Raw genomic sequence first — 20,000 nt, forward strand, 5'->3', positions numbered from 1 at the left:
AACCAGTCATATCAAAACCATTCAAATCAAGCAGTAAAACTATTTGGACATGTCCAAATGCACTGAAACCAGTATCTGAAAGGTAAAATATGTACTAAATCATTGTTAAATCCCAAAAACTGTTATTTTCACTTCAATCATGGTGAACTAATAGAACATCAAATAAACCGGATGAGTACTTTTTCCTGCGATATTCTTTTCAGGTGCAAAGATTTTACATTCGAAAAAACGAAAGCAAACCAGGGGGAGAAGCAGGTGTCGGCGGCGACTAACCTACAGGCGGTGTATCTGAAGAAGCTATTGGATGAGAAGGAAAAGGAAATCAAATCACTTCAGAATCAGCTTCATAAAGCCAACAACGAAAATGTGAAGCTGATACAGGAACTAGAAGGGTAAATAATTATGTCGTACAAATGGACTAGTGGATTTCGAAGGAATCACCGCCGCCGATAGAATCATTCATAATGTCAACACTAAACAAGAATATGAACAGAGTGACTCCAAAACTTTCAGTGAAATTTAAGGTTCATTGATACTTTGATAAGAGAGATAACTCTTAATGACACTAATGTCTATTATTCCTTTATCTGTTTCTAGATTTTGTCTCAGATGAAGTGTCTTTTTTTGTCCAATTTTGCCCCGCAAGCTATAATATGCTATAACTGTTTGTATTTTACTCATAAAATACATTTCTTTTGGGAAAGTGAGCAGAGGGTTTATGTCTTTATGAACCTTAATGTCTACAGTAAAAAAGATTTTTAAATTATTTTTCTGTGTACGGTCTCGTAACCTTGATATTTTTTTCAGATACAGGGGAAAGAACTACGATGAAATGTACAAAGAGAACTTGACCAATAAAGACCACTTAAATCGAGTGTGTCGGGAAAACATTCTGCTGCATGGACTTATCCGGAAGCAGGGTAACAGACGACTACAGAGACCGGAAGTCAAAGAAGCCGAGGAGAAGCATAATACGGAGCCTACTGAACGACTAAGACTGACCAAATCTGCTAAACCCAGACTGTGTTAATGCTCTGATTGCTAGGTTGTACTAGCTTGTCGTTGCAATCACTATACAACTTTCCTCAGAAGGAAAAATTTAATCATTTGTAAATAAAATCTTACTGTTTCAAACACCTTTATGTATTCATTTTTGTGAATAAAGTAAATGTCACTTTGTTTTATCCCTATTCCTTGTATTAGAAAGATCGAACTAATTTTAATTTTTTAAAGACTTTTCAAATCATGGACGTGAAGAGAAATCAGAACCCTCCTGTGATTGCCATCACCAAATTCCTTCAGTCTGGTTCAAGTAATTTTACGGAGAGGGCTAAAAAATTTTTTTTTGCATGCTGCCCACTCCCATTCACTTCATTTGTGAATAATTCATTTTTAATAAAATACAGTAATTTTAGTCATTTGGAAAACGGGAGCCCCCCCCCCCCCAACACATCATTGATTTAAACAAAACCCTGGCCCAAACGGGGATTGTCCATAATATATTATTTAAAACATTTCAGGCACATTAATTGCATTGTTAACGGGGGGGGGGGGCAAGAAACCGATGAAAAATAAATTTAATATCCTTTTCGTATGAGTGATGGATTAGGCGAGGGGGAGGGGGGGGGGGTCATGATATATCAGTTAGAAAGAATTTGCATTAAATTATGTGCGGGAATTTGAACAAAAAGGCCTGTGAGGGGGCGGTTACTCAAGTCTGTAAATTTCCATACTGAATTTACATAAAAAGTTCCCTTTGGAAAACAGGAGGGTTGTCCCTCATGATACTACAGGTATCCGCTGGTTAAAGTAATCAAAATTTCAGCTCAGGGAAAGAGTCGGTGATTTGCACATTTTAGAAATTAGAGTAACCTGAAAAAGCAAGATGTGTTTAATGAAACACTGATACTCCTCTATCAGTTTCTCTAATGAAAGTCAAACGTCAAGGTCAAAAGGTCGAAATTTCTTGGTATCGTAAAGGAAGGTCTTGTCACATGGAATAAACCTATGGAATTTGAAAGCCCTGGTATTAACTGTTCAAAAGTTATGACTAATATTAAACTTTGGTATTTCTTTTTGTGAAAGTGTGTCATACTCTAAGGTGAAGGTCAAGAAGTCAAATTTAAAGATCTCGTCACCAGAAATACACTGTGAAATCCATTATTATATATTTGCATATCCACTGCTCTCTCCCACTATGAACATGTAGACGCAACTGCTTCTACTATGAGTGCAATTGCTCTATCACACTCGTGTAGAACAATCTCTTCTACACTTACATAACGTGTTGAGAAGTATATATATGAAATGTTTTACAAGAGGAATAAAAATAAGTTTTTAATAATATTCTTAAAAAAAAGGAAATTCAGAATATTTAGAATTGCTGATTTATATCTTTAAAAATTCAATTTTGGTGAATGCATTTAATTAGAGAACTACCATATTTTTATTTTTTGTGTCAGAAAGAGAAAATTTCTTTAAAGTGTGTCTATTTCAAGAAGTCAAAAAAAAATTATATAGTAATAATCATTATAAAAGCATTCTCATTTTTCATCAAGAAAGGTCAGAGGGTTTTTGTCACAAGAAATATCAAAACTAACGGCGCTCTTGTTGATACTGTGTTTGAAATTTATGAAATCCATTATTATAATAGCCCTTGAAAAAAAAAATCATTTAGTAAAAAGTTATGGGCAAGGTTAAAATAAACAGACAAACAGATAGACAGATGGACAGACTGGACGATATACTATATTATGCTATATACCACTGAATCTGCGATTGCGGGGCAGAAAAATATGAGCCTTTTAAACACAGGGGAAAATATTTCCCCTATAAGTTTTGTTTCCACTGCGCGACGCAAATGGGATCGCATTCAGAGCGATACATTAATTAACCCTTCTCTCTAAAATTAAATTTAAATTAAAAAAAGCAATTACCAGCTGTTTTTATTTTTTGTTAGTGTTATTCATGATTTTGAATCATGTTTAGTTTTGAAAATATGGTGTCGAAATGTGTCTAACTACAGTATGAAATTCAACGGGAACCCAAGCGTCTGCGTGACGTAGAGTAGCAAGTGTTTACATGCATTCAAAAAGGTAAATATTTTGTTATAGAAACATCCCTAATGAATTTTATTGATAAACACTTCTTGTTATATTATTTTGTGTGATTCCGTGAACAAATAAACATTTTATTCAAGATTTTGAGATATAGTTTAAATGGAGTAAAAAGAGTCATGATGAATACGACTTCAACAAGCGGAGGTGTGATCAACGGTACTGGAGAGAAAATGATGCAAAATTGTCCATTTAATCTTATGAAGAATGTTGGCAACCGTCGTCATAGTAAAGAAAGTCTATTTACACGATCGTGGAATCTAATGCAAATTGCTGAGATATATAAAAAAGGTAAATATTTTGTTATATTTGCAAACATCCCTAATGAATGTTTATTGATATTATTTCAGCGCGCAACACACGTTATATTTTAAATATATCCTTGTTATAATTATTTTGTGTGTTCATCACGCTGAAAATCCAATAAATAAACCATTTTACCTGTGTGTTCAAATTATTCCAGACTCCACAGTCATTTCTTTTCACAACGGTACAGCTTTGAAATTCATGGATATGTTATAATTGATTATTTTACATACATGTATGAAATATAGAGAGCACAAGGATGGCAAACCAGAATTTCCTGTTTCATAAATATATAAATATTGTTTAAAAAAAAAATGGAGAAACCCAAAAAATAAAAAAGAGTCATGATGATGATACTATGACAATAACTTCACACAAGCTTGAAAAAGAGCTGGGGATAACAGTTACGTTATGGCGGTGGAACAGTGCATGTATCACATATATGCTGACGGTACTGGCAGCGATGAAAATGATGCAAAATTCAAAGAGCATAGCTATCCATCAAAAAGTTGAATGCATTTTATGAAGAATGTTAACTTCCTTTCATACCCAGGTGAAACTCTTGAAAGTCTTATATATTTCTAATGAAAAAAAAATACACAACTTAAAAAATCTTCAAATATGTACATATAATATACCGTCATCACAAAATTATTCAAATGTTGTTGATCAAGGTTTACAAGTATGTTAATTTTTATATACAGTTTTCAAGATATTTTACCAGAAAAAATTAAACTATCAACAGTTTATCATCATGGATACACAATATTTTACATAATCCACTTGATGATTTTTATAAATAGCATTGCGGGGAACTATTAACATTTAAATATCAATATAATGTTTAATTTGAAAATAACAGTATAAAACTAAGGAAAATTTTACCGTTATAAAAGTGTGTATTAAGAATTCAGTCCAGGTGAAAATGTAAAGCGTGTTAATTGGGATAAATGGAAGTCATACCAAAATGAATAATTTTGTGTTTATATATTACAAATTTAAAAGAAACAATATACGACCATTGGACCTCTGACAAAATGCAAAAGCTAATAAAAATCATAATAAGAAATATAATGGCTTTTTATATATAAACACGACTGAAAAATTAAACACGACTTTACTGAAAAGACAAAAACTGAAAAAGTTAATTGAACCCAAGAAAGTCACTAATGATAGACAATGTACAATATACCGTTCACACTGTTGCACGGCTACTGTTATAACTTAAATGCTTATTTTCTTTTCACAGAGATATTGTTCTTGCTTCTCATATAAAGCCATTAGAGAAGGGTGACACTCTGCAAAATGTTACATTTGATGTCAAATGGAATGCTCATGCAGAAAACAGTAAAGCAAACCCACAAAGTTCCCACGCATCTGACATTAAAAAGGTATATTTACTTCATGTATGGTAAAAGGGTAGAGCTTTTGTTCATTATATTTTTGCTTGTATTAGGGAACTATCTGATTTTTTTCCCAACAATAAAGGAATCAATCACAAATTAACAATCAAAATTAGCTCTGTGTAGAGATCTGTATCAGACTGGGTTTGAGGAAACAATTAAATTACTTTAGAAACTACTCATTTTCATTTGTATTCACTATTCAGGATTCTATTCCTTTTTATTTCAGCATTTTTGTTTATTTCAATACATGTACTACAGATTAGTCAAGTTCAGAATTACATTACATGACACACATATATCATATCATCCCCCACCCCATCCCCCTCTACTGTTGGTACTTTAAAGAAAGGAACATGGACATAAAAAAAAGTTAACTATTAATTTTCTATTCCAGAGTTCCAATCTACCAAAAGACAGTCAGGAGTTTACACGAGATTGGAGGCGATACCACAAGTCAACATCTGATCAGTATAACTTCCTGTTAGAAATGGGCGGAGCTCAGTTGGCACATATTTTTAAAACAGACATTAATCTTCTAGGAGATTTTTTGATAGCACTTGATTCAGAATACAAAGATCAAGATGGTGAAAAAGTGACCGAGATTCTAGAAAGTTTGTGTTCAGCTAAGAGATTTGTCCTGTCTTTTCAGTTCCTAAGTGGAAAAGAGAAGAAGGCTTGTGAATCATTGATATGTAAATTAGAAAAATCAAGTGAAGATTCTGCCTGGAAAGAGAGGATCGGAAAATTAAAATCCTCTTATCATTTGAAATAAATATGTTCAATCCTTTTTTGTGTGTGTATTCACTTCATCATTTTTTTTTTCTCTTGTATCTTCATACTCATCAATGCTTCTTGTTTAACATATAGGCCTTTGAAGCCCATTGTGTGTTCTGTTTGGATGAAACGTTCTGAGTCATGTTTTGAACGTCAATTTGAACATAATGACACGCCCATTTCTTTGGAAACGAAAAAGAAATGTTCGTCAAAATGTTTAAGGAAACCTCGCTCTTCGTGACAAGCAACATGAGTTACACCGAAATGGAGATTTTTAAAGTTGTAACAGAGAGAGAGTTTGAGAGTTCCCACTTCTGTAAAACACTAGTTTCAACGAATTTGTCAATAATTATTAATTGATCATGTTTATTGGAGTAACCATAACACATGTATCGGTCGAACACGTGCTGAATCGGTGTTGATGTAGACTGTCAATTTGATTGGCTATTATATCTATGGAATACCTGTTCTGCAGGTATTCGAATGAACCATTTGACCGAATTTTCCTTTCTAAAGAAATGGGCGTGTCATTGTATGACAAACATCGTTCTAAAGATAGCCCAAAACGTTCCAGTCAAACGGAAAATTTTATCACTTCAATGCGCTTCATTGTATTATAGTCATAAAGGACTTATATCTACAGTAAACAGGCACCTGATGTGACTTATTTTTCTTTTGAATAAAAAAATGTACCCCCTATCTATTGAATTAATAGGTAGGGGGCATATTCTTATTTAATAAAAGAAAAATACAGTAGATCACTTAATTTTTCGCAACACCTTATTTTCGCAAGATAGTCATTGACTCTTGATTAGCGAGACAAAATTTTCACGAATTCTGGTTATTGCTCTATTTAATCTTAGGGAATACTATTATGCGCGAGAATTTAATTTTCGCAAGCATACTGTCTCACATAATTACGCGAAATTAAAGTTCTTGCGAAATCAATAAAAAGTGATTTACAGTAAGTAATGTCAGGTGCCTGTGCTACAGTATGACATCGACCATGGCCATCTCAATATTTAGTAAACCCCCAATCCAAAGGAGAGGAGGTTTAATATTTTACCCTTTTGCGATTGTCTGACTGTCTGTAACAAATTTTTTTCGCAGTTTTCTCTGCAACTACTCATCGCAAAAGCTTGAAATTTAGCACGTTCTTTGCTGAGGCTTGCCATATGGTGGGATTCATTTTTGTTCAAATCCGATGTCAACTTCCTGTTTATCTGTCCATACAATACATAACAAATATTTGTCTCAATTTTCTCTACAACTACTCCTTGCAGATGCATAAGATTTTAGTACATTCTTTGCTGAGGCATGTCAAATGGTTGGATTCATTTTTGTTCAAATCTGATGTCAACTTCCTGTTTATCCATGCATCTGTCTGTACCATACATAACAATTTTTTGTAACAGTTTTCTAACCAACTACTCATCACAGATGCTTGAAATTTTGGCACATTCTTTGTCGAGACATGTCTTATAGTGGGAATCATTTTTGTTCAAATCTGATGTCAACTTCTTGTTTATCCGTCTGTCTGACTGTCCGTAACAAATTTTTGTCGCAGTTTTCTCAAAGCTACTCATTGCAGAATGCAGATGCTTGAAATTTTAGTTCATTCTTTGTGAGGTGTGCCATATGGTGGGATTCATTTTTGTATGTATCTGAAGTCAACTATTTTCCATATCTTGAAATGAACTTGTGTATATTAACATGATACCATATACATGTATTCACATCAGAGTGGGGGTATTACTAGTGTCAGACCATTGACTCACAAGACTTCTCTTTTATATTGTGCATGGTATACATGTCATTACATGAATCAAAGAAAATTCTTTCCTCATTTAAAATCTACATCTGGTATAGATCAAGATTCATGAATAAGAATTTAAACTGTTCAGTTCCATATTTGCAATTTTTACAAAAAAAGTGAGGAAACTCAGGAAAGGGTTCAAAATTTTAAACCAATAACTTAACTGATGATAAATCATGATCATTTTAGTGCAAACTTTATTACAAATTAAATATTTGAGATACAGGTATATTTTTTTTAATCTATATTTTTTTTTCTGTGAATGAAATTCATTGACCAGCATGAATTTTCATTTTTGTGACAAATGAGAGTCTAATAAAAACTTAGACATGGCTGAAGTCTATTTATCCAGCTTGTCACTTATTTAGAAATCCTCTGTCCATATGCCCACTCCCTCTTTATCCAGCTTGTCACTTATTTAGAAATCCCCTGTCCATATGCCCACTCCCTCTTTGTCCAGCTTGTCACTTATTCAGAAATCCCTTGTCCATATGCCCAGTCCCTCTCTGAAGTTTGTTTCTGTTCAACAGAACTCTTCAGCCTGACATATAGGACTTTAAAAAACAAAAGAAAAAATGAATTGCTTTATTAGAATTTTTTGAATATTTAGTTTAATAAGCCATGGTTAAAGATTCTGACAGCCAAAAATTATATAATTTTCTTCACTCTGTAAGAATAATGATTTAAATTGTTTCTTGGTTTACAAGTACTTTAATATCCTAGATGTCTGAGCTATAGTATAAAGAATTGCATTATCTGGTATCCTACTTGAGGAATTCAGGCTCCTCTTTGCTCCTGAGGGCTTCCTCTTCCTTTTTGTCCTCCTCAGTGTAACGTTTTACATTAGACTTCCTCTGCTCCTCCCTCCATTGTGCATTCTGCATCATCTCCTCTAATTTCTTCTTCTTTTCATCTTCTGTTAATTTCCTGTTTCAAAAAATGATATACAGGGAAATGATACATAAAAAAGTTTATGCTTTTACTTTCATCAAAAGAATTATCATTGGTCTAAATTTATATCAGTGCAATATGGCATTTTGAGGAATACTTGTTTATTTCATGTACATGTACATAATCAAATACAGTCATGTGTATATGCATTACAAATGAAATTTTAGCATACAGTCCTTAAAATTAAATAATCAATGAAAATTTTAAATTCACCAAAAATATTTTTTTAATGTCAAATGTTTTCAAAAACCAGTAACATCATATTATTTATGATTTATAGTATGAAAATTATGATGTAAATCTAACCTTCTCACTGGTGATCTACTCCTGTCCTTGTGTGACCTAACCCCTGACTTTGGTTTTGGAGATTTAGACCGCTGATTTGGTGACCTTGACCTTCTGCTTGACCTTGAATATTTGTCATCTCTCCTACGATCTGGTGACCTAGATTTCTTTCTCTCTCCTCTTTTTCTGTTTTCTGGAGAATTGGAGACAGCTTTTGTCTGAGATGAATCAGTGTTTTTCAGTTTCTGTGTGAAAAAAAAAGAAAATCAAAATCAAGGATATATTAATATAGTTTTATAGGTTGTTTCAAACTTATTTAGCTCAAATACCTAATCAGAAAAATAGAAGATATCCTAAAATAAAAGAATTCTTAAGTTATACATCTGTATTGGACAGTAATGGTTTTTCCAATTGCCCATGACAATTGAAATTGGTGTTCAGATAAACTCAGACAAACTAAACATTTAGAACTTACAATTAAACCATACTGTTTGACAGGCCTTCTTTCTGGTTCACTGTCACTGTCAGAACTTGAACTTTCTGACCTTTTGCTGCTCTGTGTCTTTATCTTCTGTGTAGGATGACTGTCGTCTTTATGAGGCGAAGCCTGTTGGTTTTGTCTGTATGTAGGTCTCCTCTTCTCTCTACTCCTCTCCTCAGAATCTGATTCACTGTCAGAAGAGTCATGTCTTTTTGATTTACTAGTTCTCGTTGACTCTCCTTTTTGTCTGTATTTCCCACCAGACCTGTCATCCGATTCAGAACCTGATGATTCTTCCCTTTTCTTTCCAACTCCTGGCCTGTTTTTCCCACTACCTCTCTCATTAGACACAGAACGTCTATTGTAGCCGTCTTTTCTCCTTCCTCTTCTTTGAACTTCCTCAGATTCACTTCCTGATGAATCATGTCTTTCTCTACGTCTTTGCTGATCACGTCTTCTATCCTGAGTTAATCTCCTCTTCTGCTCCTCAGATTCACTTCCTGATGAATCATGTCTTTCTCTACGTCTTTGCTTCTCCTATTGAGTTTTCCTCCTATCCCGAGGAATCTCCTTGATTCGAGGAATTTCTGAGGAGATGAATCCCTATATCTATTACCTTGTGAGTTATGGGATCTGTCTCTAGAATACTGGTCATTGGAATTGTCCCTTGAGTTTCTAAAACTTCTAGAATTTCCTCTGTCATCTTCCAGATCCTCCCTACCCCTATCCTGATACCTTTTTTCCGGCCTGGATTTTGATGACCTGTCATGATATGAATCCTCTCTGCCTCTGTGATCTGATCTTCCCTGCTGCCTTTCTTTGTTTTTGTCACCTCTGTGCTTCCCTTTGTTTGACAGATTATCATCATCATCATCATCCTCTGTTTTCCCTTTCTTTTTATTCAAGATGTTTAAATATTTCTTCATCAGATCATCATCTGAATCATCTGATCCTTTCTGCTTTTTGTGCTTCTTTTTTGCTTTCTTTTTCTGCTTTTCCAGCTAAATAAGATTTTTTTTAAAATTCAGCAAAATTGAAACAAATATATATATTTCATAGGGTAGTGGTTACATTTTAATAAATCGAAACTAAGCCACTCACATTTTTCTGTAACTGTTTCATTCTAACTGGATTTTCAAGAAGTCTCTTTTTCACATCTTCTTCCCTTTTTCTGTATAATGAACAAACATAATATTAATTTGAATCATTCATTAGGAATGTAGCAAACATAATTCAAAACTGGCTGTTAAGCACTCTTAATCCAAAGACAAAATCTCAAAATTATGCCAATTATTATTTTCTAGCCTGTTTGGCAACAAATACAAAATGCAAAAAAAAAGCTTATTCTAATCTTTAATATAAAGTAACTGATCATTGCAAAGTCAAAATCAACATTAAAAATACCTTATAGCAAATAGTGGGTCTTCTCTTGCTTTGTTCTGCATATCAAGCTGAATGTTGGCTTTGATTCTCTCATTGAACAGTGCAATGTCATCTTGAAATTAAGAAAATGGCACAGTCTTACAAAGTTTTAATAATTGCTTTCAAGAATGAACATGTGTGACTTGTAATTTTCAATTAAAGTTTGCAATGGATTTACATTTTAAAAGTAACAAGAGATGTTTGTAAAACACTTATGCCCCCCTCTCCCAAATTGGAATTTTTTCAAGTCCAAGGGGCATTACTCTATCAAAAATGGTGCGATCATACCCAAAACAGAACTTGATCTAGATATTCAGCTGATAAATCTGTATACCAAGTTTCATTTCACTATGTGCAACCTCTGCAAAGAAAATGAATGGAAACTGCAAATACTTGGAATTTTTCTAAGTCCAAGGGGAATAACTCTGACAAAAATGGTGCGATTGTATCCAAAATGGAATCTGACCTAGATATGAAGCTGATAAATCTGTACATCAAATTTCATTTCAATATGCGCAACCTCTGCAAAGAAAATGAACGGAAACTGCAAAAATTTAAAAATTTTCTAAGTCCAAGGGGCATAACTCTGTCAAAAATGTTGCGATCGTAATCAAAACAGAACTGTATACCAAATTTCATTTCAGTATGTGCAATGGTAGTGAAGAAATTGAACGGAAACTAAATGGACCGACAGACAGCAGCAAAGCAATATACCCTCCCTTCTTCGAAGGGGGACATAAAAATTGATTTATCTAAACTAAGGCATTTCACAAGGAAAGTATTCTTTCATTAAGTTCTAAAACAACCAAACATAATACTAAATATTATGATAACATCGAGGTAATCTAACTAAATGCTGCTCTTTTGTGGCAAAGCATAGGAAACTCTAACATGTCTCAATTTTGCCTGATTTTTTGGGGGGGTGGGGGTGTAATTTTCATTGTTTTCCAGGTATGGCGAGACCCACAAACTTATGACAAGACCCACAAACTTATGACCAACACAAAATTTAAAATTTCAAATAAATTACTATGAAACATTTTCTAACCATGAAATCAAATACCCAATAACCAAAATTTTTTCCTCAAACCTTGAAAAATTGACCCCACGAAAATAATGATTTTTCAGTAACGTTGTTAATGATTTGAAATAGGGAGTATGCTGAAAGTACAATGTTTTCAAAGATTTGCATAGCAGATAATATGTTTTCTAACACACAATGTTACAAGTATTTTGCGACTTCAAAAAATAACAATTATTACTAAAGAAAAAATTTAATTAGAAGAATTGGTTTGACCGATGGTATATTAGAAAATCAAAATAATAAGGACTAGATCCTCAAATTTGATGCTTGGTTCACCTAATGTACAGCAATTTATTAAATACTTCTTATAGTGTCTTCAAAGATTTACAATGATCTTGCTGTGTATTAAACAGCACATTGTTCACAGCTGATAGATGTTTCCAACCCCCTCTGCAAAGCTTTCCATTTTGTATAGTAATTCAAATATCAACTGAATTTACATGTATGCAAGTATTCAAATGCAAAGAATGCCATTCTGGTATAAATACCATCTTTGACGACTTCCACGGCTTCCTCAATGTGCCTGTCCACTCGTTTGCCCAGTAGATAATCATTACCATCCGGTTTATTTTCTTTGCGCATCCAATCTAATCCGCCATCCTTTCCTTCCCTATAATTACAAGAACCTCATATGGAATAACATAATTACATGTATTTGTCAGGTTTAAGTCAACTCGTACACAAACCGAGTCGTTAAAATGTCAAATCGTACACAAATCAAAAGTTGGCCGGTTTCAAAAGTCAATCGTAACATACTAATGATTTGTACAGAACTATTGATTTAATGTATAGCTAGTGTTAAAAAATATATAACTGGTACACAAATGTTATTATTTTACATGCTGATCATGCCGCTGATTTTACCTATATCTTAATGTATTTGGCTATAAGGTTTTTTGTTGAAAAATGTGAACTCCTTATTATTCGTGATTTAAATATATAATTTGATACATAGAATGTTGATTTTTTTTATTCTGTAAATTTAAGAAATTAAAATAATAACAGAAAAGACATTCAAAAGTTACTTTTATTTAAACATCACCACAAGAAATATGTGAATTTTATATGTGAATTTCACATTTTAGAATTATCTGGATTTTATGCAGTAATGTGTGGATATAAATATATATATCTTGAAATCATTCAAAAAATTGAAATTTTGCACCATACTTCAGTTAAAATTAAATAAATAAGTATACATTTCTGAGCAAAACTTCTGTTATTTTAATTATGAAATGTATATTTTGGTTAACATTTTATTTATTTTTTTTTTATTAGCATTTTTAACAATGTCCATTTTTAAGGCCGCTTATGTGTATTTAAAAAGATGATGCAATATGGCGTGCGATAATTTCTTGATTCATTCTGTGATTTAAATTTATTAATTGCTTGATATTGTATTCCCGAATTCAAGTTGAACGGTCGATTTAATCATATGTATACAAGTATTCTGAAAAAATCTAAAAATTTAACACTTTTGTCCTTATTTCATTTTTCTAGATTATACATTATTTATATAAAGATGATTCCAAACTAATAAATAAAACGTTGTGTAGGCCATTTCTGATTTTGTCACGAGCTGACTTCTGGTGTGTAGAGCTATTTTGTGTATTCTCGGTTTGTGTACACGGTTTGGTACAGTTGACAGTTACAATTTCATTGCAATCAAAAATTTTGAAGATGTTGAATGAGGGGAAAATGTAATGTAAACTACAATTAACTTTGAGGCCTTCTTGGAAAAGTGGCAGAGAGAGAAAAACGGAACTTTCTAGACCTTTTGTGCCGGTCTTTATGAGAGTTTATATGTGTAGAAATGTACAAGAATTTTGTAGGGGACTTTTGGTTTTGGCTTAAAAAAAAAAAAGTTTGTTTCTTCTCTCATCCTCTCCAAAAAATCAGGGGGGCCGGTTTGGAAAGTTTCACTGTATTTTTCATTGTCAAACAATTTTGAAGATGTTGAATAAAAAATACCATGTAATGTAAACTATCAGACACCCACCCTCCAAAAGGGCAAATGAGGCATCTTGGAAAAGCACTGTTGAAATGATTCCAGAGAGAGAAAAACTGATTCACTTCCTGATGAATCTCTAAGACGTCTATTTTTTAAAAGTTAATAAATGGAATGCTTCTATCACGAAGTTTTGCATACATGTAGTTAGAAATTATCACTTTCATTGTTAAGTAGGGATGACATTTTGGTTTACTACATGTTTTATATGGCAAATGCAATTGGCAGACAACTAAAGGGGAATTATTCAATATTATTTTATAAAGCAAGATCTTACAAGAGACTTGTAGGATATTGGGAAGGTTAATGAAAAAAAAAATATGTTTGAACCGAGTCACCCCAAGAATTGAAGATAGTTAGCTAAAAACGTGTGTCTTTTTTATAAAAAAAAATGTCAAAAAATGATAATTTTAACAATTATTTGTTTCCATTTAATGAGAGTAATTAAACAGACATAGAAAAATGCGCAATACACAAAATACGCCGTCCTGAAACCGTGCACCATGCAGTTATGATTTCATGAACCGTTACTTACATTTTCTCTTTCAATAACTGTTTCATCTTTCTTTTTTCGTCATCCATTATGTTTTGTATGATATCTCAAATTTTAAAAATATATGTTTAAGCTTAATAAATGATCACTTCTATAGGAATCAATGAAATCGTTTAACGTGATTTTTGTAATTATTCAGAGAAAAATAAGTATTTTTTCAAAGGTTAATATAAAATTGAGAACAAATATATATATTTATGGAGTTTGCATTTTATATAAACTAAGCCCCCGTTAATCGAAGTTTCAGGGTATAGTATGTAGTAACAAGATTTTTTTTTGCTTCGTCCTTCTGTCAGTTTGTTTGTAAATGTCCACAAATATTAACTTGATTGGCTGCCAGCTAAATTAATTCAAATTTCACAAGTATATTCTTTGTGACAAGATTCAATAAATACAATTATTTCTACCTTGGCAACTCCACTTTTGCCAAAAAAAAAAGAACTAAACTTTAACCTTGACCACATCTTTAATAATAAAGTAAATATCATGCAAAGTCAAATTCATTGAAAAAGACCTTTCCACTGGTTATTTTTGTTTTGCATTTTATAATTTTTTATTTTCAGAATTTTTAACCTTGGCCATAACTTTTGAACAGTGAGAACTAGTTTTTCCCATACTTTTAGTTTATAGATGTATTGCTCCACAAAAATTAACTTTTATTAGAATTTAATCATTTTCATTGATTTCACCCCCTTTAAAAAGATAAAAGATGTGTTTGTGAGACAAAGACCTAAATATGGACTCCACTTTTGCCAAAAGAAAAAAAAAACTAAACTTTCACCTTGCACATCTCTTGAATCCAAAGGCAAGTTCAGAACAAAAATGTTATCATTGAGAAAAGACCTTTCATTGGTAAAATAATTTTTGAACCTTGACCCAAATTTGACTCAGTTTAGCAAGTAGGTAAATTTTCAACCTTGGACAAATATCAAAACTTTTGATACACATGAGAAAGGTTTTTCACAAGAAATATTATGTTTATCCAAAATGCACTTGCGATATGGGGCTTATAAATTTACCATCAGTAGTTTTCATTTGAATAGGTCAAGACCAAGGTCAAAGAAAAAGATTGTTTGTACAAAATCCCTAAGGTATTGTGTGTCTCCAAGGCATAAGGTTTTGTCAAAAATGTTACTGATTCTGTTAATCAAAACAGAAATACAAATTTAGACCGCAGACTTTGAGGCCTCATATGTCGCAATCTTAACGGATTTAAGGTCTTGTTTCCAACGGAAACCTTAAAGTTCCTGGTAAAGCAAATAATATACTCCAAGGTCAAGGAAATATGTATGAAAAAAGAAAAAAAACTTTTATACCCTAGGGAATGTTTTGTTACAAGAAATACATAATTATGTGAAATATGAAATCACTTTTTTCTTTTGTTAAAAAATTCTGACAAAGATAAAAAGTTTTGTGCAAAAGCGATGGGAAACTCTAACAAGGCTCGTGTCAAATTTTGCAAATTTTCAAGGTAAAGGTCTTGTCAAAGGAATATACCTGTGAAATTGTTTTCCTAGTAATAACCGTTCAAAGTTATGGACAAAATGTTTAAAATTTAGAAGGACCTCGAAACTCCAAGGTCAAGGTAAAAATGGAAATCAAAAACGGCTTAAGCGAGTAAAAAGCAAATTTTAAGAAATGAAGATAAAATGCCCAGCACTAACTGTTAAGGATATTTTCCGATAAGGTGAGTAGTTGCTGGTAAAATTTAGGTCAAAATTGATTTTTCATACTTCAAAGTCAGATCTTTTAAAGTATTATTATTTTGCTAACACACAACTGAACAAAGTTTGTATAAAGAAGCACAAAGTTAAATAATGATATAAAGAAAAAATGACTCATCACATTAGAGGCCAAAAATCTCAAAAGTTTATATTCGAAAATCAATAACCATCCCCTCAATATTTTGTTATCAAGGGTTTCTGAAGCAAAAATGAATATCAGTAACCATTGGCTTACAAAGATGCCTAATGATTTTCATGTCGTATTAAACTGGCATTATGGAAAAAATCAACAGAATTTTCCCTCAAAAACTCACTGACTGCTTTCTCTTTCTCTTGAAAGTGATTCAAATATGAATTTACATGTAGTAAGTTATTAACAAAAGATGTTCGTAAAAGACAGATGAACAAAGCTCAACCTTTCATTTTTTGTGTTTGCCCAATACGTATTTCCCCGGATTATTTATTTTGCAAATAATCATAAACGCAAAGAATCTCTGATTTTGTTTGACAAGAATTTTTTTATTAATAATTATTTTTTTAAGATGAAATCTTTAAAAGTCATTTATACATTTTTTTAAAAATTTTATTATTACCTTTTTTTGATAAGATATAAACTTTTGTTATACTTACTGAAGCAAAATATCATTTTGCTCAACAACATTCTATTAAAAGTATATTACTGCTATTATAATGAATATTTTGATAAGGGGCCAAAAAGGGGCGTACAAGGCGTGTGAATTTCTATCTGAAAGTGAGATAATATGTTTGACATACATGTTAATTTTAAAAAAAAGGAAAAGTTAAAAAATTTTCAGAAAATAATGCAACCTGTCTTTTATTCTAAAACATTTTGTTATTTTATATTGGATTCGAATACAGTATCATTTGACAATCTTTTTCAAAGTTGACAGTTAACATATTCAAAAAAGTGTTAAAATTTAGAGCTTCAAGCCAAAAAGATGAATTCAAGTAAAAATGAATGGGCTCATTTCTCCAAAATTTTTTTTTTCTTTTTTCGATAACTTTTAACACAATATTTTGTTATACATTATAAACATATTTCAACAAGAAACCACTGTATATGTGATTTTTCTTATGGTGTATTTTAAGAGAGATAGCAAATGATAGAGAGAAAATCTTTGACATTTGTGAGAAAGAGAGAGAGAGAAGAGTAAAGAGAGTGTGTAAAGATGTTCAAAATCAAGATGAATAAATTCAACCTGTTCCATTTATCAAACTTTCCCTTTTTAGGGATTCTTAAAGAGAAAACCCTATAATTTTCTGTTTTCATAACTGAAATTTCATTTGGATATCTGCATTTTTAAGTTAATATGTTTCTTTGTGCACCTGGCAGTATAAATGATAGTATTTTAGCCAAAGTAGCAATCAAATTAGGGGCCGGTAAAAGGGGCTAAAAAGTCTTTTTTCGATAAATCTTTAAAGTAATTTGTTATACGGTTTATCATTAAAAAGTTTTATTTCAACAAATGTACAAATTATATTAAGAAAAAATTGACATTATCATAAATTCCCATAAAAGGTGTTCTATTGTTAAATCTTCAGTATGACAAAAATGAGAATTTAATCATTTTTTCTTAATATTGAACAAAAATGTTGCTAGGATTTTGTTTAAAACAATATGCAACCATTGTAGTTTACAATCTTTTGTTACCCTAAAGGGTATCAGGGAATTTTTGTCCATTCCGAATCCAACTTCGAAAAGCAGAGAAAAGAATCTGTGACAGAAGAATTTTAGAATAAGGATTTCATAATCATTTAGAGCTTCTACATTTTGATATGTGTAGAAATTAGACATAATCATTGGGATTTGTGAGGGGCTTTTTTATCATTTTGGTTTATTGTTCAATGTCTTTTTAGCAGAATATGGAAAATCATTATTTTAGAGAAATCTAATCTTTATATTTGGATTATTACACAACTGCTCATAAGAAAATAGAAACCATCTTCATTACTGATATCATTAATTTGTTTAATGTTGCTCTGACCGCAAAAAACATATTTTTATTTAAAACGGATTTCCGCCAATATGCAAATTTGGAGATAGTTGGTAACCAGCAACATCAAACTTTTTATCAAAAAAAAATTTCAAAAAACATCTTCCAAAATTTATTTTTTAATTTTTTAAAAAAATTGAAGTATATTCAATTCCAGACAAAGAAAAAGCTAATAAGCAGAAATTCAAATTAAATTTAGAAGAATTGAAGTTTGCACATATGTTTTTGTTTTTAGATGCCTTATCCAAAATAATTTCATGGAGGCTATAAAAGATTCAGAGAACCATTTTTAAACCCAAAAATTCATATTTTTTTACAATTATCTTCTCAAATTTTAAAAATATTTTGCTTATAAATATATTCTAAAAATAATTTGTGCCAATCTTACAAGATCTTTCAGAATGATATGGGATGGAAAAAATATGACTTAAAGTAATGGTAGAACTAATGTTTTAATAACAGTTTTTTCCATGGGAGTTAAATAAGTATCTCCCATTGTTTAAGTACATTTAATAGTAGCCAGTTTTGTTCATAATTTAATCAAGTATTTTATCCAAGGGGTACATCAAAATGTATGTCCAAGTATATAGTAAACTGTAGAAGTGTCAGTTTGTTTGTTTTGGGCAAAATGTGTCACTAAAGCTATGAATTTTATTTCCAAGTATCCACACTTGTGAGTTTTGGAATAAAATATGCTTAATTTTGTAATAATTAAGTAGTTTGCACTTTAACCTTGATTTTTGGACTTCATTACTGAATTTTCAAAAAATTGAATGTTCTTCCGTCTGTAACTGAGGATCAAGACCTTTCAGTATTGTTTTGCAACGAGCTACCTATTTAATCATATTTTTCAGAATTTTTAATCAAGAGAACAACTTGTTATCAGTGAGAACTAATTTCCCGAAGAAAAGTCTTTTTTGAAGTATTAATTCTATCAGTTAAATCTTAACATTTTCATTAGAATAAATGACAACTTGAAAAAGATGCCATATTGTTATTGAACGTAAAACAAAGATCAAAAATGGGTCTTTATGGCAAAGATAATAACCTGTAAAAGTAACATTTGACTCAAAGTCAATAGACATACATCCGGATTGCCCTTCGATGACCCAGTAATACAGATATCGTCAACACAAGGAAAATAATTGCTAATGAACCCCTAGCACCAAATCTTGAAAAGTTATAGCGAAGTAGGTAAATTTTCAAGGTCAAGGACAAATATCAAAACTGTTGATACACAGAGAAAGGTATTTCACAAGAAATATGCATATGAAATATGAAAGCACTTGCATCAAGCCGCTCAAAAGTTATGACCACAGTAGTTTTATAAAGTAGGTCAAGACCAAGGTCAAAGAGTGAAGATTGTTGGTACAAAAAGGAAGGTCTTGTGTGTCTCCAAGGCAAGGTTTTGTTACAAGAAATACACAAACTAAACATGAAAGTCACAGTCCTTAAATTTATGATCAAGAATAAAGTTCCTCCAAAGGTAGATCGAACTCCAAGGTCAAGGAAATATGTATGAAAAAAGAAAAAAAAAACTGTTTATACCCTAGGGAATGTTTTGTTACAAGAAATACATAAAATTATGTGAAATATGAAATCACTAGCTCCAACTGTTAAAAAATTATGACAAAGATAAAAAGTTTTTTTTAAAAGTGGGTCAAAAAGGTCAAGGTCAACGTGTCAAAATTTTGCTTTTTCTAGTAAAGGTCTTGTCAAAGGAATATACCTGTGAAATATGAAATTTCTAGTAATAACCGTTCAAAAGTTATGGACAAGGTTAATGTTTTTCAAAAGAAGGCCAAACTCCAAGGTCAAGGTAAAAAATATTATGCCCAAGGAAAGGTCTTATCGCGAGTAAAAAGCACATAAGAAATGAAGCATAAAAGCCCAAGCACTAACTGTTCAAAAGTTATGGTTAAGGTGAGAGTTTGGTAAAATTTTACAAAATTGGGTCATACTTCAAAGTCAAGATCAAGAGGTCATATATGTTGCTACCCAAAGAAAGGTCTTGTATAAAGAAGCACACAAGTGAAATACTGAGTATAAAGCCATGACT

At 31.7% G+C, this 20,000-nt stretch overlaps 3 protein-coding genes across 3 annotated transcripts; 2 read left to right on the forward strand and 1 right to left on the reverse strand.

Annotated features, from left to right (window-relative positions):
• Window positions 1-8: 8 nt before the first annotated feature.
• LOC134272670 (uncharacterized) lies at window positions 9-1,130 on the forward strand (the record flags this gene model as incomplete). The annotated part of the gene is made up of 3 exons (XM_062754871.1): window positions 9-82; window positions 204-392; window positions 808-1,130. Coding segments are annotated over 3 exons (486 nt in total), but the record flags the coding sequence as incomplete, so codon positions are not given.
• Window positions 1,131-1,245: 115 nt separating this feature from the next.
• On the forward strand, window positions 1,246-5,615 carry LOC134272669 (coiled-coil domain-containing protein 103-like). Its single transcript, XM_062754870.1, has 3 exons — window positions 1,246-1,312; window positions 4,659-4,813; window positions 5,223-5,615. The coding sequence occupies exons 1-3, from the start codon at window positions 1,246-1,248 to the stop codon at window positions 5,598-5,600; spliced, it is 600 nt and encodes a 199-aa protein (XP_062610854.1). The 3' UTR covers window positions 5,601-5,615.
• Window positions 5,616-7,886: 2,271 nt separating this feature from the next.
• LOC134272671 (pre-mRNA-splicing factor CWC25 homolog) lies at window positions 7,887-14,339 on the reverse strand. The gene is made up of 9 exons (XM_062754872.1): window positions 14,185-14,339; window positions 12,130-12,251; window positions 10,540-10,630; window positions 10,237-10,306; window positions 9,720-10,136; window positions 9,130-9,672; window positions 8,676-8,899; window positions 8,187-8,345; window positions 7,887-7,959 (listed from the first exon to the last, which is right to left on the reverse strand). Exons 1-9 carry the CDS (start codon window positions 14,229-14,231, stop codon window positions 7,887-7,889), a joined length of 1,746 nt encoding a protein of 581 aa, XP_062610856.1. The 5' UTR covers window positions 14,232-14,339.
• Between the last annotated feature and the right edge of the window lie 5,661 nt (window positions 14,340-20,000).

Source organism: Saccostrea cucullata, unplaced genomic scaffold (assembly GCF_032062105.1).
Source record: "Saccostrea cucullata isolate Sc308-1 unplaced genomic scaffold, CSIRO_AGI_Scuc_v1 ctg9257, whole genome shotgun sequence".
Classification (NCBI taxonomy): domain Eukaryota; kingdom Metazoa; phylum Mollusca; class Bivalvia; order Ostreida; family Ostreidae; genus Saccostrea; species Saccostrea cuccullata.